The sequence below is a fragment of the Acipenser ruthenus genome, chromosome 44 (genome assembly GCF_902713425.1).
Source record: "Acipenser ruthenus chromosome 44, fAciRut3.2 maternal haplotype, whole genome shotgun sequence".
Lineage (NCBI taxonomy): Eukaryota > Metazoa > Chordata > Actinopteri > Acipenseriformes > Acipenseridae > Acipenser > Acipenser ruthenus.
In genome coordinates, this window is record NC_081232.1 from 6,795,815 (window position 1) to 6,818,888 (window position 23,074).

The 23,074-nt window shown below is 40.4% G+C and overlaps 1 protein-coding gene across 1 annotated transcript; it reads right to left on the minus strand.

The window, feature by feature from the left end:
• Window positions 1-1,306: 1,306 nt before the first annotated feature.
• LOC117967192 (butyrophilin subfamily 1 member A1-like) lies at window positions 1,307-3,681 on the minus strand. The gene is made up of 2 exons (XM_034914508.2): window positions 3,454-3,681; window positions 1,307-2,944 (listed from the first exon to the last, which is right to left on the minus strand). The coding sequence occupies exons 1-2, from the start codon at window positions 3,567-3,569 to the stop codon at window positions 2,203-2,205; spliced, it is 858 nt and encodes a 285-aa protein (XP_034770399.2). The 5' UTR covers window positions 3,570-3,681; the 3' UTR covers window positions 1,307-2,202.
• Window positions 3,682-23,074: the final 19,393 nt, after the last annotated feature.

Below are 23,074 nucleotides of genomic sequence, written 5' to 3' on the forward strand. Positions count from 1 at the left end.
CCCTTTCCTTCGTTTACTGTTAAAGTGACTTCCCCTTTCTTAACCTACCTTAAAAACACTTCCAATAATGCCTCTTCCAGTAAAGTGATGATATCGGGCCTTCAGTTTTTTCAACATTGATGTATGGTTCGCCTGTCCCTGCTCTCGGTAGGTATTCAAACCTCAGGCATGTTTGCCCATTACAATAGCTATACGTATTTGCTGGACACACGTCCTTCGGTCCAGTTACCACTCTGACACTTCAGACAAGCTTAACTTCTCTTGGAATTCTTTTGGGTTTTTGAGATCTTCAGAATTTGCAGCTTCCTCTTGCCATTTCAACCCTCTCATTCATGCATTTATGACCTATCTATTCTTAAATGATACTCTACCTTTCTACTTGAAGTGCAAAACTAACCAAGAAAGAAAAGGCTCCTTGATTTGTTACTTCAGATCAAGTCCATATGAATCTCTTCTTTCTTTCAAACAACTTTGGCTATCGCAGGGAGCTCCCAGTTTGGATCCCATTTCTAAATGAAAACAGAACCATTGTCACCCGCCAATGGCTTATCCATCACCTCCGCCAGATCCTGTTCAGGTCTAGGTTTCCAGCAGTAAAATATTCGTGTCACTGTTTGGATAGAGCAGCTTCCACAGCCTCCCTTCATGGAATTCCGGTCCCGCTCATCAAACGACTCGGTCACTGGTTATCCAAAGCATACCAGTCATATATCAGAACTGACATCAATGACCTTGGAAATGCGTTTGCTCTGCTCAGTAATTCAAATCTACTCTGCAGCATTGAGACCCGCTTGGATGTTTTGGGGGTCTCCTGCCTCGCCCAGATGGCCAGGTGCTGGACCCTCAAACCAAGCAGGGTTGATGCCAAATTGTTTCTTCCATACGTCGCATAATCCATAAAATATTTCCTTAAACTCACATTTCTGTGTTGTGGTGTTCGTCCTGAACTACTCAAACAGACATAAATAAATACATTAAGGAGAGGTAAAACACTCCCTTTGCAAACATAAAACAAAACCACAACTCTAAAGCACTTCACCTTCCGTATTTGTCTGCAGTCTTCACACGATGGCTTTCTGTCTGTATTCTCAGGTGTGTCACTCGGCTTCGTTCCGAGTTTTGCTCCTCCTCACAGTTCTAGAGAAAATGTGACTGGTTATCCGTTCTTTGCCAGACCACCTTTGGGCGGAGTCAGCACTATATACTTTTGTTTAATTCTTATTCACACAATCTGTCAGATCAGGACAAAACCCCTGTGAATATTCATGATACCGAATCATTAATACAAGCAAACACACAATCGAGCTTGATTTAAAATGTTATTTTATTTACATACTGCATACTAGGAAGTGTACATCGAAAGCATATTCACACACTATTTAAAGTAAGCATTAAGGTTTGTTTAAAAGCTGATGCATAACTTTGTGTTTAAATACAAAACATTATTATAAATAACAGATCAGAAACCTAGCCATTGAATACGGTCCATACTGCACACTGATGAGAAGTGTTGATCTCCTTGACTTGCATTGGCTGTATATAATATAAACTCTTCAATGTGATATTAAAGGGGTTGGACTATAACTGCAATACAGAACGATACTGGAGGCCCATCTGAATCTAAACCGGGGCTTCTCTCAAGGCAAAAAGCACCTTCTCAAAGAAGTAGCTCAAATACATACAACACCGTTTAAAGAGAAAACTTTTAATACGTACATAGATACATTTTTTTTTTTTTAACATTACCACTAACTTGCAGTATCCACAGTTTTACATGTTACTGTTCAGTTGTGTAAAGCTGAGGGAACACAGATCCACTTTGTGTCTTTAACATGGTTTCAGGAGACTAGGTTTCAGGCCACTGCATGACACACCAGGGGAGACTTGAGGTTTGATACAGCAAAGTTGACTCAAAATCTCCCCTTCTCCTGGAACCAGGTTTCAAGCCACTGTTCCTGAAAAAGTGGTTTCATATTCCCTCGGCTTGAGACAATGATGCTCTTTTTTTAATTTCTTGGGTGCCATCTAGTGGTATTTATTAGTCATTGCATAATCACACATTAAAAAAAAAGAGTTTGTTATACTGGCAATGATTTACAGGAAGCAGCCACAGAGCTGCTGTTTCTAATTGAAGAGGTATCTCCTCTGTGAGAGCTTGTATTAAACTGGGTGTGTTGAGCAGTGCAGGGGAGCGCTCTGCCTTCACTGGGTTTCACTGTCCTGTCCTGCACTGTACTGAGCTTTCAGAGCATCGTGGGACTTCCAGAAACAACAACCTGCACGTTGTATATACAGCTTCAAGCCGATACAGAAACTTGCAGCTACCCAATAAACAAGAACTGCTCCTGAAACCCACCAGGGGTGTCGTCCATTCAGAACAGCTGCTGCTGCTGATGTGGGTTCAGCTATCATAGCTGCTGATGTGGGTTCAGCTGTAATAGCTGCTGATGTGGGCTGAGCTGGAACCAGGACTAACTCAATCAGGCCCGACCCGTGCAATTTATGAGGGTAAACAGAGCAGCTGTAATTTCCAGCATCTTCCTCCCTGACTCTCCTCAGCAGCATTGAAGCGTTCCCGCGCTGCAGCTCAGAATCAAACAGGCCGGTCCTGTTCACATACTGAGGGAGCTGATGGGCAAGCTGGTCCGTGTTGTCATGGTAACTGTGAACGATCCGGCTTGTTTCCTCTCGCCTCCAGACCACATAGGACCACATGTCCCAGCCTCCAGCTGTGTAGTCGAAAGAGCAGCTCAGGATACAGTCCTGCCCCTCAGTACAGTTCACTGAGCTCGGGACTTTCACAAACTCACTGTCGCTGCTCACACTGCCAGCAGCCAGTATGAGGATTGCCAATACCACGGTAACAGCAGCAGCAGCAGGACCAGTGAAGCACACTCTCCTCCTTAACTGGATCCTGGACTCGGTCCTTCTCTTCAAATAGAGCCTGAACAGGAGACGAGCAAAAAGTTCAGAAACACACACCAGAAACACAGACAGAGACACAGTGAGCACCAGTGTTCAGAAACGTGTACACACAAACACACACAATCACACACAATCACACACACACAATCACACACACACACACAATCACACACACACACACACACACACACACACACACACATACATTGAGCACATTAGCGAGGTTAATAGCGAGGAAAAACTTGACATAGAAAAGAAGACAAAAATAGGGTTACAGTATGACTCCATGTCACTAGGACAGTTTGGGATAGTTCAGGCTTTCCAACTGTCTCAGGTAAATTTCACAGCAGGACTACACTTACCAGAATGCACTGGGGTGTGAGTTGAAAAGCCTGAACTGTCCCAAACAAGTGAACATGGAGTCATAACCCTAGAAAAAGAGGAGAAAGTTACTATATCAAACTCAGCGCAGAGACAGAAGAGGATTAAAAGAAACCCTGGAGTACAATACTGGATCGGGGGTCTTACTGGTTCCAGGGCAGCTCAGGTGAATTCAGGGACGCTTCTTCTCCTGCAGAGTCCATCCTCTTTGCACGCTCCGTCTGCACCTCTGTACCGAGACACAAGAGAAATCTTAAATTCATACCACGTTACACACTGGAGTCACTAAATATTCAGAGACTCGTCTGTCTGTTTATCATTATTATTACACATCACAACACTCTTAGTTATAGACTATATACTCCAGGAAAGTTTCATGAAATTAAACCCACAAGGAAAGGGTCACTGTGAACGCCTACAGATTCACAACCAGAAAAACTACACTCCCCATGAGCCTCTCTTGCTGTTTCACTTCAGCTACAGGATGCACAGGGTCTCCCATTTCTTCAGAGGACCCAGAGCCTGCAGCAAACATGCCAACTTTGAACCCTTGTGAATACACTCCAACACTGCTTATTATAAACTAACCTGGCTGCACACACACTATATATATATATATATATATAGTAGAAGGTAGAATAATTGATTATAAATCAATTATCAGGACGTTTCGGACTAATATATATATATATATATATATATATATATATATATATATATATATATATATATATATGTATACAGTACTGTGCAAAAGTTTTAGGCAGGTGTGAAAAAATGCTGTAAAGTAAGAATGCTTTCAAAAATAGACATGTTAATAGATTATATTTATCAATTAACTAAATGCAAAGTGAGTGAACAGAAGAAAAATCTAAATCAAATCCATATTTGGTGTGACCACCCTTTGCCTTCAAAACAGCATCAATTCTTCTAGGTACACTTGCACAAAGTCAGGGATTTTGTAGGCATATAGTCAGGTGTATGATTAAACAATTATACCAAACAGGTGCTAATGATCATCAATTCAATATGTAGGTTGAAACACAATCATTAACTGAAACAGAAACAGCTGTGTAGGAGGAATAAAACTGGGTGAGGAACAGCCAAACTCAGCTAACAAGGTGAGGTTGCTGAAGACAGTTTACTGTCAAAAGTCATACACCATGGCAAGACTGAGCACAGCAACAAGACACAAGGTAGTTATACTGCATCAGCAAGGTCTCTCCCAGGCAGACATTTCAAGGCAGACAGGGGTTTCCAGATGTGCTGTCCAAGCTCTTTTGAAGAAGCACAAAGAAATGGGCAACGTTGAGGACCGTAGACGCAGTGCTCTGCCAAGGAAACTTACTGCAGCAGATGAAAGACACATCATGCTTACTTTCCTTCGCAATCGGAAGATGTCCAGCAGTGCCATCAGCTCAGAATTGGCAGAAAACAGTGGGACCCTGGTACACCCATCTACTGTCCGGACAAGTCTGGTCAGAAGTGGCCTTCATGGAAGACTTGCGGCCAAAAAGCCATACCTCCGACGTGGAAACAAGGCCAAGCGACTCAACTATGCACGAAAACACAGGAACTGGGGTGCAGAAAAATGGCAGCAGGTGCTCTGGACTGATGAGTCAAAATTTGAAATATTTGGCTGTAGCAGAAGGCAGTTTGTTCGCCGAAGGGCTGGAGAGTGGTACACGAATGAGTGTCTGCAGGCAACAGTGAAGCATGGTGGAGGTTCCTTGCAAGTTTGGGGCTGCATTTCTGCAAATCAGAATTAATCAGAATTAATGGTCTCCTCAATGCTGAGAAGTATAGGCAGATACTTATCCATCATGCAGTACCATCAGGGAGGCATCTGATTGGCCCCAAATTTATTCTGCAGCATGACAACGACCCCAAACATACAGCGAAAGTCATTAAGAACTATCTAAGAACTATCTTCTTTATAGCATAAAGAAGAACAAGGAGTCCTGGAAGTGATGGTATGGCCCCCACAGAGCCCTGATCTCAACATCATCGAGTCTGTCTGGGATTACATGAAGAGAGAGAAGCAACTGAGGCTGCCTAAATCCACAGAAGAACTGTGCTTAGTTCTCCAAGATGTTTGGGCCAACCTACCTGCCGAGTTCCTTCAAAAACTGTGTGCAAGTGTAATTAGAAGAATTGATGCTGTTTTGAAGGCAAAGGGTGGTCACACCAAATATTGATTTAGATTTTTCTTCTGTTCACTCACTTTGCATTTTGTTAATTGATAAACATATACTATTAACATGTCTATTTTTGAAAGCATTCTTACTTTACAGCATTTTTTCACACCTGCCTAAAACTTTTGCACAGTACTGTATATATTATATTAAACTATGTCCACTTCTTTCAAGCATTTCAGTTGAATGTGTTCTGAATAGCTCTGATTTTAGATTTCGGAATTAAATATTTCTTTGATCCTGTTTTCTGTTTTTTAGATAATTTCAGTAAATGGTCACGTCTACAAATATGCTGCTTTGTAACATGAATATGCTTACCTTTTAATTGAAATGCATACATTCTGTGATGTAAAACTAAAAATAATAATCTGAACACTGAAATCAGATTTTTTAAAATAAATGTGCTCTTCGTTGTGAACGCCTTCACTTTCACTTTCATTTTAACTCACTTTGTCTCACATCTCTCACACGTTCCTCTTCTGAACACCCACCCTGACAAGGAAAGCTGCAGGCTTATATACCGAGGACCATCTCCAGACTAGCAATAAATGAATCAATTAAATCATCTTTCAGACAGAAAAAAACCCTCTGGAAAAAATTTAAAATGTGCCTTTAAAATAGAATTTAAAAACCTCTACCCATTTCTACCTGCAGATCGCCCTGAGCAAAAACATAAAAACTATCTGGAGGGAAAACCTCTAATCTGTCAGCACTGCTCCAGCCCATGCTTCCCAAACAAAACCACTAAGACTTCTGCATTCTGACAGGCAACAGACCACATCCTCCAGCATTGGCGGTTCTGGCAGCGGACATGCTGCCAGTGGCAACGCTGGCAGCTGCTGGCAATGCTGTCATCAGAAATGCTGACAGCATGGCGAGGTCCTCCTCCTGTGGCACCACTGGCAGTGAAAAGGCTGCCAGTGGCAATGTTGTCAGCGGAAAAGCTAACAACGCCAAGGCTGGATCCTCCAGCAACGGCAGATCTTGCAGTGGTGCGGTGCACTCCGGCAGTGATGGTGGCACTGGCAGCGATAAAGCTGCCCTCAGTGCGGGACGCTCCGGAGTATGCAGTGCCGGCAATGCAACTACTATGGGTGGAGGTGGTCTCCTCACCTCTCCCCCTTTCTCTGTACCCAGCGGTTCTCTTTACTTGGGTTCCAGCCCCAGAATACAACAAAGCCCTGGGTGATGACAAGCAGGGGGCAAACTGGTGTTGCTCTCCTCTGGGCTCTGGTGTGGACCTGCCTACTGCCTGTGGATCTCATCCACCTCCATTCTTCTCACAAAAAAAAAAAAAAAAAGTGTACCCGCAGTACTATTCCTGGCCTTCATATTGAAGGCGCTGTTTCCCACTCTGACACCATTTGTGTCACGACGGCTTGTGTGGTGACGTCAGACCCGCAAGTAACTGACACTCAGACAGCACCAGGTTAAACGAAAGCGCTGGGTGACCAGACGTCCCGATAAAATCGGGATCGTCCTGATATTAGGAGCTTTGTCCCACGTCCCGATCGAGGTACCGTCGGGATGTCATTTGTCCCGATTTTTAGAGTAAACGTTAAAACCCCAGCGTAAAATGTGACATTTTGATTTTCTCATTAGGAAATTCTGTGTATGTGGCAGCTGTACTGTCTGGCGGTGCAACAGCTTACTCTACTGGTTTAGGGTGTGTTATTTGAGTGAGTCTATCCAATCACATTAACCGCAGTCATATGATGCGGTTTGCGTCATGTGTTTTTGGTGCGTGCGTCTGTGCGTCGGGGCCCCGGGCGTGCGTGTACGTATGCTTCTGCGCAGTTTTACTGATGTAGTGTCATGATGGCTGGTGTTCTTAACAAACCTGTTACTAAAAATCAGAAAAAGATGCGAGATAAAAATGACACCTGGATTCAATCATATGGCGCAAAGAACGCGCCATCAGTCACGGCCGCGAGTCGTATGTGAAGCATCACGCCGGTGGGATACAACATTATTATTATTATTATTATTATTATTATTATTATTATTATTATTATTATTATTATTATTATTTATTAGCAGACGTCCCTATCCAGGGTGACTTACACGTTGTTACAAAGTATCACATTGCAAAATATCACATTACAGATAAGAGCAGTTATACACAAATACAATAAAGTCAGTACATATGAAAATAAGACAAAATAAATACAGTACGATTTCAACTAAGACTACACAAATAGTAAATATGTGCTTATAAGACTAAAGTCCATTAAGAGCAAGTAGTAAATGCAATAAATGGATAAGAACGACTTAAATTAAGAGCAGTTAAAAAAAAATTGAATACGGTTACCGCTTAGTGCCATACAGTCCGTATAGTGGAGAGTTGTGAGGTTTATAGATGCTCTCTGAAAAGGTGTCTCTTGAAGGTGGTCAGAAACTGAGCAAAATGTGCAAAACTGTCAAACTACAAAACAGAATACCCTTCTCTCAAACTTCTTCAGCAAGACCAATGAAACGCTGGAGACCCAAGTTGCTGCTACAGAGCTTGCCCGAGTGTATCACACAGGACTGCACCAACACTCGGTCTTGTGAGCGTGAATTGAAATGTTGCGCGAGGAATCGAAACAGTTTTGCGCTGGTGAGGTGCGAAACGCAACTAAAAAAGAGTTATACAGGTATGTCATCGGCAGAGAGGATGTTATGCGCATGGCCAAGTCATAGAAGTACCAGACCCGCTGTTTTCGTTTCTCTTGTAGCCTGATTTTTTTATAACCGCAAGCTTACTTCCTGTGTCTGGTTTCTGGAGCTCTGGCGCTTCAATTACAAGGAACAAATACTTGCTATTCCTAAACCACAATGAGTTTGGTGCTTCACATTAACCTCGTCATTAAAGGAAGAGCTGTGGCACCTACTTTAACAAGGAAAAAAACCTCTAAATGGAATAAAAAATACATTTAAAAAAGCCCAAACACAACGTGGTGTTGCAACGTTATTCAATACCCTGCACATATGTGACGGATCAATACCGCGGTAGCGTGCACGGGGGAAGGCAGCAGCAGTGCTGGTAGGTGGCATACGCTCCTTGCAAGGCAGTCGGCTCTTTTGTACAGCGGTATCGACGCTATGCTTTAACACGAGAGCTGCCGGGTTCGCGCCCGCCCTCCGCCTGTGTGTGGAGATGCGCCTGCCTGCGGAAACCAGGATCGCTATAGTTCCACTGTCAGTAACATTTAATTGTCAAATATATTCCATTTTAAAATGAACACACTATTTCTGTATATAAACACATATTATCAATTAATCCGCATTTTTAAAGCAATGTTGACGCTAATATTGTAATAGAAACGCTCATATTTGTGTGACTTTTAGACTTCCCTGCAGAATACTTTGCAATGTGTGAGTCTGGGAGCATGCCTTGCATAAGTATTCACCCCCTTGGACTTTTCCACATTTTGTAGTGTTACAACCGGAATTAAAATGGATTTAATTGGGATTTTTACCATTTGATTTACACAACATTCTTAACACGTTGAAGGTGCAAAATATTTTTTATTGTGACACGAAAGTTAATTAAACAAAAAAAAGACATTTGTTGGTTGCATAAGTATTCACCCTCCTGAGTCAATATTTGGTAGAAGCACCTTTGGCAGCAATTACAGCTGTGAGTCTTTTTGGGTAAGTCTCTACCGGCACATCTGGATCCTGCAATTTTTGCCCATTCTTCTTGGCAAAATTGCTCAAGCTCTGTCAAGTTGGATGGGGACCGTTGGTGAACAGCAATTTTCAAGTCTTGCCACAGATTCTCAATCGGATTGAGGTCTGGGCTTTGACTGGGCCATTCTAAGACATTCAGGTTCTTGTTTTTTAAAAAAACGCCAGTGTAGCTTTGGCTGTGTGTTAGGGTCATTGTCCTGCTGGAAGGTGAACCTCCGCCCCAGTCCAGGTCTCTTGCAGACTGAAACAGGTTTTCCTCTAGAATTTCCCTGTATGTGGCTCCATCCATCTTGCCCTCAATCCTGACCAGTTTCCCAGTCCCTGCTGATGAAAAGCATCCCCATAACATGATGCTGCCACCACCATGCTTCACCGTGGGGATGGTGTTCTCAGGGTGATGAGCAGTGTTGGCTTTGCGCCACACATAGCATTTTGCGCTAAGTCCAAAAAGTTAAATTTTGGTCTCATCAGACCAGAGAACCTTTTCCCACATGTTTGCTGTGTCTCCCACATACCTTTTGGCAAAATCCAAACAGGATTTGATATGGGTTTTTTCAGCAATGGCTTTCTTCTCGCCACTCTTCCATAAAGCCCAGCTTTGTGGAGCGTCCGGGTTATAGTTGTCCCATGGACGGTTTCTACCATTTCAGCTGTGGATCTCTCCAGCTCCTTCAGAGTTACCATTGGCCACTTGGTTGCTTCCCTGACTAATGCCCTCCTTACCTGGTCACTGAGTTTTGGTGGATGGCCTTCTCTAGGCAGAGCCGCGGTTGTGCCATATTCTTTCCATTTTTTAATAATGGATTTAACGGTGCTCCGGGGATGTTCAAAGTTTTGAATATTTTTTTATAACCCAACCCTGTTTGGTGCTTCTCCAGAACTTTATCCTGGACTTGTTTTGATAGCTCCTTGGTCTTCATGATGCGGTTTGTTTATATATGCTCTCTAACAAACTCTGGGGCCTTCCAGAAACAGGTGTATTTAATCTGAGATCATGCAACACCTTAATTGCATACAGGTGGACTCCATTCAACTAATTATGTGACTTCTGAAGGCAATTGGTTGCACCAGAGCTTATTTAGGGGTATGTAGATTTTGTACCCCACTTCAACATTATGGACTATTTTCTGTAGATCAGTGACAAAAAATCCTAATTAAATCCATTTTAATTCCAGGTTGTAACACTACAAAATGTGGAAAAGTCCAAGGGGGGTGAATTCTTATGCAAGGCACTGTATGTTCTAATAAAGAATGGCATGCCTTATACTGAAGTGAAGACTGTTGTTGGCATATTAGGTCCCACTAGCTGCTTGTATATGTTTAATACCTTAATAATAAAGCAGCAAAACAAAGTGGACCATGCATGGATAGCACTCCTTGGGCTACACAGTTGGGCTTATTAGGAGGATGTTGGTCACTAGTAGGGATAATGTAAAGGCTTCTTTTACATTACTTAAGAACTTATATGCAGCATATATTAATAATACAGTTTTGATCTAACAAATAATGCACAAAGAAGCAATTATCACCAGGGTATATTTAATCAGTTGTGTAACCTGTATACAAAGTGAAGACTCCAGGCGCCCCGTGAAGCTCTTACTCACATTAATGAACCTGACGAAAAATAAACAAAATAAGTAAAAAAGAAACAGACAAAATCCTTTTAATTAGGAATTTATTCGGTGATGCAAAAAGCCAATTAACACCAGTGCAGAGTACGGTCTATTTGGGTCTCCGGCTGGATTCCCTTACAATGCGAGCCTACCTGTCGGACGACAGGGTAGCTGCTATTAGCAACTGCCTGCCCTGTTTCAATCAGGGTCCACAGTGCAATTAGTGTTGTGGCAGAAACTACTGGGTCTGATGGCTGCAGCGTCCTCAGCCATTCAACTGGGGTTACTTCACATGCGCCCGCGTCAAGCATGGCTCAATGCCTTTTGGCTACACCCCAAATGTGACAGACATCATCGGCTGACCATGTCTCATCTGTGCTGTGCAGAACGCTAGGGTTGTACACCTATAAGTGGAAATATTTTCAAAACTGGTGCATGGCCGGAGGCCATGATCCCGTGTATTGCCCTATAGCAGTTATTTTACAGTTTCTTTAAGTTCATGTTTGCCACATTCTCATCGACTCATTGTCCCCGGGCGCTCATATTCTGGCGACCCGTTTTCTAAAGGGAGCTCGGCGGTTACGTCCTCCTATAAAGGATGTCCTCCCTGAATGGAGTCTAGACGTGATACTAGAGGCTGTCACGAGGGCCCCATTTGAGCATTTGGGATACCACAGAGCTGAAATATCTCCCTATGAAGACAGCCTTTCTGTTAGCTATCGCCTCCATTAAGCGGGTCAGTGAGCTACAAGCACTGCCCGTGCACAGTTCCTGTATGCTCATTTGGGACAATGGCAACGGTATCATCTAGACAATGTGGGGAAGCTATAAAAAAGGCTAACAAGATGCTTGGATATATTGTGAGAAGTGTTGAATTTAAATCAAGGGAAGTAATGTTAAAACTCTTCAATGCATTAGTAAGACCTCATCTAGAATATTGTGTTCAGTTCTGGTCACCTCGTTACAAAAAGGATATTGCTGCTCTAGAAAGAGTGCAAAGAAGAGCAACCAGAATTATCCTGGGTTTAAAAGGCATGTCGTATGCAGACAGGCTAAAAGTATTGAATCTATTCAGTCTTGGACAAAGAAGACTACGCGGTGATCTGATTCAAGCATTCAAAATCCTAAAAGGTATAGACAATGTCAACCCGGGGGACTTCTTTGACTTGAAAAAAGAAAAAAGGACCAGGGGTCATAAATGGAGATTAGATAAAGGGGCATTCAGAACAGAAAATAGGAGGCACTTTTTTACACAGAGAATTGTGAGGGTCTGGAACCAACTCCCCAGTAATGTTGTTGAAGCTGACACCCTGGGATCCTTCAAGAAGCTGCTTGATGAGATTCTGGGATCAATAAGCTACTAACAACCAAACGAGCAAGATGGGCTGAATGGCCTCCTCTCGTTTGTAAACTTTCTTATGTTCTTATTTGGGACAATGGCAACGGTATCATTGCACTCAAACCCTGCTTTCCTCCCTAAGGTGATTACAGTGTTTCACTTGAATCAGTCAGTAGAACTAGAGACTTTCCATCCCCCTCCCTTTTCGGAGGAGTCGGATATGAGATTAAATTCCTTCTGCCCAGTTCAGGCATTGTGATGCTATGTGGACAGAATGAGAGCGCTGCACCAGTCTGACCAGCTCTTCGTTTGTCATGGTGAATGGACCCGAGGTCAAGCCCTCTCTAAGCAGCCACTGTCCCATTGGATTGTGGACACGGACATCACTCTTTCCTCTCACTGAAGTTGTATTATATTGCAGGGCAGCAGTGTGGAGTAGTGGTTAGGGTGCTGGACCCTTGACCGGAGGGTCGTGGGTTCAATCCCAGGTGGGGGACACTGCTGTTGTACCCTTGAGCAAGGAACTTTACCTAGATTGCTCCAGTAAAAACCCTACTGTATAAATGGGGAATTGTATGTAAAAAATAATGTGCAAAAAATAATGTAATTGTATGTGAAAAATATAATGTGATATCTTGAAACAATTGTAAGTCGCCCTGGCTAAGGACGTCTGCTAAGAAATACATAATCATTTTGCATAGCACCTATACCTGATGTTCTGAAGTTCTCTAAGTTTATTAGTTCTGTATGTTTAATTTCAGTACCCGTTATATAAAAATCATTACTAAAGTTTGCTTTAATTATCCTCAATTATAAACACATATAGCAGTTTGGAGTAGTGATTAGGGCTCTCGACTCATGACCGGAGGGTCGTGGGTTCAATCCCAGGTGGAGGACACACTGCTGCTGTACCTTTGAGCAAGCTACTGTACTTAACTGCTCCAGTAAAAACCCAATTGTATAAATGGGCACCAGAAGTTGTATGTAAAACTAATGTGATGTCTTGTAATGATTGTAAGTCGCACTGGGTAATGGAGTCTGTTAAGAAATAAATAACTCAAAATAGATACATGTTTTAAAAAAGGGTTTGTTATTGTAAAGTATTTTACTGCAAGTCAATAAAGTATATACCTTCAAATTATATATTTATATACAGACGTGCTCAAATTTGTTGGTACCCCTCCACAAAAAACGAAGAATGCACAATTTTCTCTGAAATAACTTGAAACTGACAAAAGTAATTGGCATCCACCATTGTTTATTCCATATTTAATAAAATCAGACTTTGCTTTTGATTTTTTATTCAACATAATATTGTAAATAAGAAAACAAATGAAAATGGCATGGACAAAAATGATGGGACCGCTAACCTAATATTTTGTTGCACAACCTTTAGAGGCAATCACTGCAATCAAATGTTTTCTGTAGCTCTCAATGAGACTTCTGCACCTGTTAACAGGTAGTTTGGCCCACTCTTCCTGAGCAAACTGCTCCAGCTGTCTCAGGTTTGATGGGTGCCTTCTCCAGACTGCAAGTTTCAGCTCTTTCCATAGATGTTCGATAGGATTCAGATCAGGACTCATAGAAGGCCACTTCAGAATAGTCCAATGTTTTGTTCTTATCCATTCTTTTTTGGGTCATTATCCTGTTGGAGGACCCATGACCTGCGACTGAGACAGAGCTTTCTGACACTGGACAGTACGTTTCGCTCCAGAATGCTTTGATAGTCTTGAGATTTCATTGTGCCCTGCACAGATTCAAGGCACCCTGTGCCAGGTGCAGCAAAGCAGCCCCAAAACATAACCGAGCCTCCTCCATTCGCACTATCCTTCTGTTCAATCTGGGGTCGATTTTCCTCTTGCGGCCGCGCCCAGGGAGGTTGGCTACAGTTCCATGGACCTTAAACTTCTTAATAATATTTGCAACTGTTGTCACAGGAACATCAAGCTGCTTGGAGATGGTCTTGTAGCCTTTACCTTTACCATGCTTGTCTATTATTTTCTTTCTGATCTCCTCAGACAACTCTCTCCTTTGCTTTCTCTGGTCCATGTTCAGTGTGGTGCACACAATGATACCAAACAGCACAGTGACTACTTTTCTCCATTTAAATAGGCTGAATGACTGATTACAAGATTGGAGACATGTGTGATACTAATTAAAGAAACGAATTAGTTTGAAATATCACTATAATCCAGTTATTTATGATCTTTTCTAAGGGGTACCAACAAATGTGTCCAGGCCATTTTAGAATATCTTTGTAGAATAAGCAATAATTCATCTCTTTTCACAGCTTCTTTGCTTTATTCTATGACATACCAAAGGCATGCAAGTATACATGATAAAATAGCTTTTAATTTCATCACTTTTCAGGAGGAATGAAGCATTATTCCAATGAGCTGTAAGGGTACCAACAAATGTGAGCATGTCTGTGTATATATATATATATATATATATATATATATATATATATATAGTGACTGTTACTTATTTAGCATGCATGATTTTCTAAGAGTAAAATGCATCTTCGTTTAGGATACTTTGTGGTAATTTGCGGTACTTTGTGGTACTTTGTAGGACTCGCAGCACCGAGGAAGTATGAAGGCGAGGCTGAAAAGCATTAACACACCAAGTACAGTGCGAGGAAGATGAAACAAAACACTGTTTTAATACAATACCAACAAATATATGTGAAGGTACCAGTACTTCGGAAAATACATTGGAGAGAAATGAACAGGAGGAAACGACCTAGGTTTATATGGATTACAGTGTGTGTTTCCATGTAGTTCTCTTTTAGACTGAGACATTCTCGTTTCAAATGCAAATAAACTCATTCATATTAAAATACGGAGGCAGTATGTTTGTGCCCGAGTTCCAATTTTGCCTTGTACGATTTACTTTCTTAAGCTGGGTTTCCATGAATTTTTTAGCTTGTCTTAAAACACTGCCTGCCTCATTTGGTCAGTTTGTCACATAGTTTTTGGGGTTGGTTGTCACATGTAAATCCTATAGGAAGAAAGGTTATATTTTTCTTTCTACTTTTTTTACACCAGCATGTGGGATATGTCACCATGTAATGCTTATTTAAGTTATTTACTGTTTGTCCTCCAGTTCTGTGGAGGCTGTGGTATTATTTTGTAGCATGGGTCAACATTTCAAATTATTATTATTATTATTATTATTACATTTCTTAGCAGACACCCTTATCCAGGGCGACTTACAATTATTACAAGATATCACATTATTTTTACATACAATTACCCATTTATACAGTTGGGTTTTTACTGGAGCAATCCAGGTAAAGTACCTTGCTCAAAGGTACAACAGCAGTGCCCCCCCATATATAGGTCTATATTTTTTATGTTCAAACTTTATATTATTTAAAAAAAGAAAAGTTGCATTACTGTCTACTGTAAAATCAAGAAAATATTTTGTGACAACCAACCCCATATCGTGCGACAACCAACCCCAGTATGGGGCAGGTTGTCACAGGTGACCGGCGCATTTTCAACCGTCCAAATATATTTGGAATAAAGTTATGCTGAAGTAAAAAAAAAAGAAAACATCAATTTGTAGGTGAAGAGTTATTCTTCAATATAACGAGGAACAGAACCTCGCAGAATGTCACCATAAAGAGAAAAAAGTGTGACAACAAACCCCGGTCCCCCCTAATCATATTGCGAGCTGGAGTCTAGTCAAATTACAGGAAATTAACGAAAACAGTTATAATAAAAAATAATAAAAAAAAACAATACAGTACATAAAAACAACCAGGGGGATATCTAAAAGAATGGAAGCTTAAAACACAAACTAGGGGAACTGCAGGCTGTTAGGGCATTATCAAGCGTATGAAAACAAACGTGCTGCTTTGAAACAATAAGTTCTAAACTAGTCAGTCCCTTTAAGGATTTCACGACAACCAACGAAGGTTGTAGCAAGAAGATCATAAATCAAATTGGCTTCCTCACTTACTTCAATGTTACTGCCGCAACTCGCAGACCACACACAAAATCATTTTAAACGCACCGCCATCGCTGCCGTCCCGCTGCCTCCCGCTCCCTTACATCCTGCTTCCTATTCCGTTCTCCCCTTGTCTGTAAAAACAGCCTTTTAAATGATCCAGGTAAAGGGAATCATCCTTTAATTGACGCGGGGAAAGAAACGAAAGATAAGGGGGCGTTCTAAAAATGAAAGTAATAAAAACGATAAACAAACACAAAGTAGCGACCTGCTACAAACCGAATATGCAAAGAGGGGTCCCCAAAACGATAACAACCCCGGGCCCCCATTAAACTGAATCTGGCCCTGATTCTGCGAGCCATTTAAAATATTAAACATCAAAAACATTAACCTCAAGGTAAAACTATAACGGTCGTGGGTTCAATCCCAGGTGGGGGACACTGCTGCAGTACCCTTGAGCAAGGTACTTTACCTAGATTGCTCCAGTAAAAACCCAACTGTATAAATGGGTAATTGTATGTAAAAATAATCTGTAAAAAAATAATGTGATATCTTGTAACAATTGTAAGTCGCCCTGGATAAGGGCGTCTGCTAAGAAATAAATCAATCAATAAATCAATCAATCAATCAATCAACCAATAAATAATAATAATAATAATAATAATAATAATAATAATAATAATAATAATAATAATAATAATAATAATGCTGAAAGTGTTTTCCACTGCAAGCAAGAACTGAGAATAATAGTGCCTGGTAACAACGCTTTATCTCGTTGGGCGATTGTGAGTGACCTGTGCACAGGATGTTGCGGTGCAGGGAGGAAGCGATGACAGGAGAGTTTTTCAGAACCAAGGTGGCTGGTTTTTATTATCAACCACGCAGGAACAGGTCATAAACCATCTACTGTGAGCTTGACTACCAGAAAAAATAAAAGTAACAAAATAAACACACTTTGAAAAAGAAAACTAACAATAATGTAATAGTAATAATAATATTGCTAGCGACTGCTCTAGGTACTTTTCCCATACCCCAGTCCCTTTCTGCTATGGTAAGGTACAGACATACCCTCTCACTCCCATCTCACCACCACTATACTCTCCCAAGTGAAGCCCGGGATCAGGTTACATATATACTAAAATCTCCTAGAACCTCCCCTGAATATATCATTATATATAAACTGAGAAGGGAATTCATGATTTAGTTTCATCTAGACTGGACGACTGCAATGCTGTGTCTGCAGCTTGTTCAGAATGCAGCTGCAGGGTGCTCACCAGAACAAAGAAATGGGATCATAGAAGTCCTGTGTTGACCTTTGTGCACTTTTAAGGTCAGCTAGCCTTTTGCGCCCCCAAAGGTAAAACTGAAAAGGAGAAAGTTATAATGCTCCCAGATTGTGGAACTCATTGCCCTTCTCTATTAGAGATGCTGCTTCGGTCAATATTTGCAAATCAAGATTAAAGACTTACTTTTATAGTTTAGCCTTTTTAACCTGACTTACAATATCATTGTTTTTATTTATTTCACTTGCTTATCTTTGTAATTGTTGTGGTTTATCTGTCATTCTTATTCATTTCTTGTTTTCTTCAACTGTTTTTTTATTGTTATAATCTAATGATGTATTGTTATAATGATATATTATAATGTGTTGTTATTATAATGATGTATTGTTATTATGATGTATTATAATGTGTTGTTATTATAATGATGTATTGTTATTATGATATATTATAATGTGTTGTTATTATAATGATGTATTGTTATTGTAATGTGTTGTGTTGTATTATTGTTATAATGATGCATTGTTAAGTTGAACCTAGAATATTGTGTTCAGTTCTGGTCACCTCGTTACAAAAAGGATATTGCTGCTCTAGAAAGAGTGCAAAGAAGAGCAACCAGAATTATCCCGGGTTTAAAAGGCATGCCGTATGCAGACAGGCTAAAAGAATTGAATCTATTCAGTCTTGAACAAAGAAGACTACGCGGCGATCTGATTCAAGCATTCAAAATCCTAACAATGATACACTTCTTATTAAAGTCAACATACAAATTATCCAAAGGGACTCGGTATAACTTTGTGTTGCTTTGCACTGTTAATCTTGTGTTTTCTAACTTTGCCATAGTATTGGGTCCGTGTCCATTATGGCCAATCGTTTTTGCATTCTAAATCAGAAAACCAGAAAAGGACTTGTTTTTTCCATTTCGGTTTTTCATAAAAACAAAAATCGACCTGTTTTTCATTTTCCAATTTCTGAGTTTAAAATACAAAAACTGATTTAGGCTTTTTTCCCATTTTTCATATTGCTTTTTGTAACAAAGTGTTCAAAATGGAATAATCTGTAATACAAAACTAAATAATAGACCATTAAAAAAAAAGTACTGATGCGTGCTCTGCTCGTATCGAAGGTGTCTCGTTGTTATGACAGCAGTGTGGAGTAGTGGTCAGGGCTCAGGACTCTTGACCGGAGGGTCGTGGGTTCAATCCCAGGTGGGGGGACGCTGCTGCTGTACCTTTGAGCAAGGTACTTTAGTTAAGTTTATACCTGGATTTCTTTTTTCCTTTTCTTTTTATTATTTTTAGTATTATTATAATGCACTGTACCTGAGTGATACAAGGATGATTATTATATTAACGTAATGTAGCCCTACGGTTGTATGGTAATGCAGTACTTTGTAACAAATGCTAAATAAATAAATAAATAAATAAATAAATAAATAAATCATTTTTAATAAGCAACATAATTTTTAAGATATTAAATGTTGTGGAGTGTTTTCATGCTGCAGTGGGGGGTTCTTTTGTAACAGAATATGGAGAAGGGTGGGCTGAATTCTGTTTACAGTTTCACACTGTATCACACTTCCTTCTTTTGTGAGAGCTGCAAACCTCAGGGAGAGAGGAAATGTTAGCATCTTACAGAGCTTGCCATAGGATCACTAAAGTGGACTGGCACGCTTGGTTGAATAGGTCTGTCCCTCTTCCGATACGTTAGTACAGTGCCTTGCGAAAGTATTCGGCCCCCTTGAACTTTGCGACCTTTTGCCACATTTCAGGCTTCAAACATAAAGATATGAAACTAATTTTTTGTGAAGAATCAACAACAAGTGGGACACAATCATGAAGTGGAACGAAATTTATTGGATATTTCAAACTTTTTTAACAAATAAAAAACTGAAAAATTGGGCGTGCAAAATTATTCAGCCCCCTTAAGTTAATACTTTGTAGCGCCACCTTTTGCTGCGATTACAGCTGTAAGTCGCTTGGGGTATGTCTCTATCAGTTTTGCACATCGAGAGACTGAAATTTTTGCCCATTCCTCCTTGCAAAACAGCTCGAGCTCAGTGAGGTTGGATAGAGAGCATTTGTGAACAGCAGTTTTCAGTTCTTTCCACAGATTCTCGATTGGATTCAGGTCTGGACTTTGACTTGGCCATTCTAACACCTGGATATGTTTATTTGTGAACCATTCCATTGTAGATTTTGCTTTATGTTTTGGATCATTGTCTTGTTGGAAGACAAATCTCCGTCCCAGTCTCAGGTCTTTTGCAGACTCCATCAGGTTTTCTTCCAGAATGGTCCTGTATTTTGCTCCATCCATCTTCCCATCAATTTTAACCATCTTCCGTGTCCCTGCTGAAGAAAAGCAGGCCCAAACCATGATGCTGACACCACCATGTTTGACAGTGGGGATGGTGTGTTCAGGGTGATGAGCTGTGTTGCTTTTACGCCAAACATAACGTTTTGCATTGTTGCCAAAAAGTTCGATTTTGGTTTCATCTGACCAGAGCACCACATGTTTGGTGTGTCTCCCAGGTGGCTTGTGGCAAACTGTAAACGACACTTTTTATGGATATCTTTAAGAAATGGCTTTCTTCTTGCCACTCTTCCATAAAGGCCAGATTTGTGCAGTATACGACTGATTGTTGTCCTATGGACAGAGTCTCCCACCTCAGCTGTAGATCTCTGCAGTTCATCCAGAGTGATCATGGGCCTCTTGGCTGCATCTCTGATCAGTCTTCTCCTTGTATGAGCTGAAAGTTTAGAGGGACGGCCAGGTCTTGGTAGATTTGCAGTGGTCTGATACTCCTTCCATTTCAATATTATCGCTTGCACAGTGCTCCTTGGGATGTTTAAAGCTTGGGAAATCTTTTTGTATCCAAATCCGGCTTTAAACTTCTCCACAACAGTATCTCGGACCTGCCTGGTGTGTTCCTTGTTCTTCATGATGCTCTATGCGCTTTAAACGGACCTCTGAGACTATCACAGTGCAGGTGCATTTATACGGAGACTTGATTACACACAGGTGGATTCTATAGATCCTAACTGAACTTCTGGAGAGAGTTTGCTGCACTGAAAGTAAAGGGGCTGAATAATTTTGCACGCCCAATTTTTCAGTTTTTTATTTGTTAAAAAAGTTTGAAATATCCAATAAATTTCGTTCCACTTCATGATTGTGTCCCACTTGTTGTTGATTCTTCACAAAAAATTACAGTTTCATATCTTTATGTTTGAAGCCTGAAATGTGGCAAAAGGTCGCAAAGTTCAAGGGGGCCGAATACTTTCGCAAGGCACTGTATAGCTATCATTGTTTAAGTGTGTACCTGTTAGAGAAGCATTAACATATTTCCTGCGAAGTATTATCTCCAGATATCTGCTTGAATAAAGACTACCTTCTTTATCACCGACTCTTGGAGATTGATTTCATTTTCCGTCCCTGCAGTCTGTTATTTATTTTTGTATTAGATTATTCAATTTCGAATACTTCGTTACAAAAAGCAATATGAAAGCCTGTGCTTCACTGGTTCATATTCAATTCTAGTACGAGTTAAACTGCAAAGTTGATGAGCAACACAGAACGCTCTGAGCTGGGATTTCCATAGAATTGCCAGACACCTGCTTCACCCTCCCTGTGATATATACCAGAGTGGAAACCCCCTTAATCGAAATCACGCATGCACACAGGTATAGCTGTGCTAGAGTGAACATGACATATTCACTGTAGCACACACATCTATAGATGATCATTTTGAAACTATACCTCTGAGCTGCCAAACAAAAAAATCAATATTCATACACAGTGGTTAAGAGGTAATACATAGTACTGTTAAAATAATAATAATAATAATAATAATAATAATAATAATAATAATAATAATAATAATTTAAGATCATTGTTTTCTATCACTTTCATTTCAATTGTTGCATTTCTTAGTCATTCTGCGATGTGACTCTTAAAAAGTACCCCCAGGGATACACGTACCCCCATTAGAAAACTCCGTCCTATATATAAATTAAAACACTTTACCTTCCACACTCGTATTTAACACCAATGGGAACAAAAAGATGTGTACGGGTTGTTCAGGACCGTGTGTATGACCGAGACCACAGACGCCGTACACTGCTGGACCGACGATCCACTGTCCACGCACTTTTTAAACAGGAGGGGTCACGCCCACCCACTTTTAACTGCGAGAGCGACAAAAAAATGCAGTACCTTGAATCTCATTGTTCTTTCAAAACACAGCGACACAGACAAGTCAAATAATCCACAAATTAAGACGACACCGGAACTGTGTTGATAGACAGAAATCGTAACGTTTCGCTAGCTGTGCCGTCTACAGAGGAACACTGAAGCTTTTAACAAATCATATGGGAAAGAATGAGCGCAGAGAAGCCGGGTTTATGTAGCGAATGTTGCCTCATTCGTCATCTTGTGACGCTCTACAAACTCCATAGTCTCCATAATACTTTGTAGCAGCTGTTTAATATTCTTTATCAATATATTCTTTATCAATGTAAATGCTGTACATGGTCGTTTTCTTTTAGGTTTGTTTTTCAAGACGAACATTTAATTTATTTTGAAGTAAATTAAACGATGTTTGTGGGACACCACTCATTACCCGACATTCAGATAACAAGCTCGTTATTATAGGAGTGTAGTAGTACTGTTGCTGCAAACTTTAATAACCAGTAGACTATAAATATATAACCTGCTGTGATATTTGACGTAGTTAAATTTGATTCATTTATCCATAAAATGCTTCCACACACTTTTAGAAAGGCGTCGGCGCCGTTGACTGAGACAATGAATACAGTGCGAAAAGTAATCAGTTGAGCAATTAATAAAAAGGCAATTTCCTCACAATCATCTGAACTCCTCCAAGATACTAGGAAGTATATTATTGAAAAAAAACCTGTAGTGACTGGATGCTCAATTTGCTTTTCGGTTTATGTTTTAAACTTTATTTTCTCTATTGTAATTGTGTATCCTATCCTACACAGCAATGCAGAGAAGTAGCGCGTTGGAGGCGCGTCTCAGACCGCACACACGCGCTGCAGCTTGCTGAGAGCTAGTGCTGTTCTCGCTGTTATAGATACAGTTTCATGCGGGATGGACTGCATTCAGTCTTCAGATTGTCTTCTAATCACCGGACTTACACAAGAATAGCAAAAAGTAGATGTGTGTGTGTATATATATATATAAAGTTTGTAGTATTAGAACAGCTCAAATTAGACAATGCGACATATAGAAGAATAAAAGAAAGTAAATGGATAAATAGACTGAACACGATTATGCCAGTGGGACTCAACAGAAAAGAATGAACTAATTAACTTCAATAAATATATAACATTTAAATAAATAAACGAAATTCATTCAAAAGTTGTGCATGCTGATGCGCTGGGGAGGCCGAATCAAGACTGATCCTCAGAGCCAGCATTGCATGATATAATAAAAATATAAGTTTATATAAAGTAGTGTTAATTAGAATTAATACTGATTCAAAGATAGAAGTAAAAATGATGTCAAAATATATAGAACACCATTACATCATGTAAGAATAAATCATGGATTTGAATGTAAACAATAACAAGTAGTTGTCATGCTGTCAAAAACCTATAAATACCTCCAATGTTTGGATTCAAACACAGGCTCCCTTGAGAAAGATATGTACAACATATCGAAAGGTTGGGCAGCTGGCTCTTTGAGCTA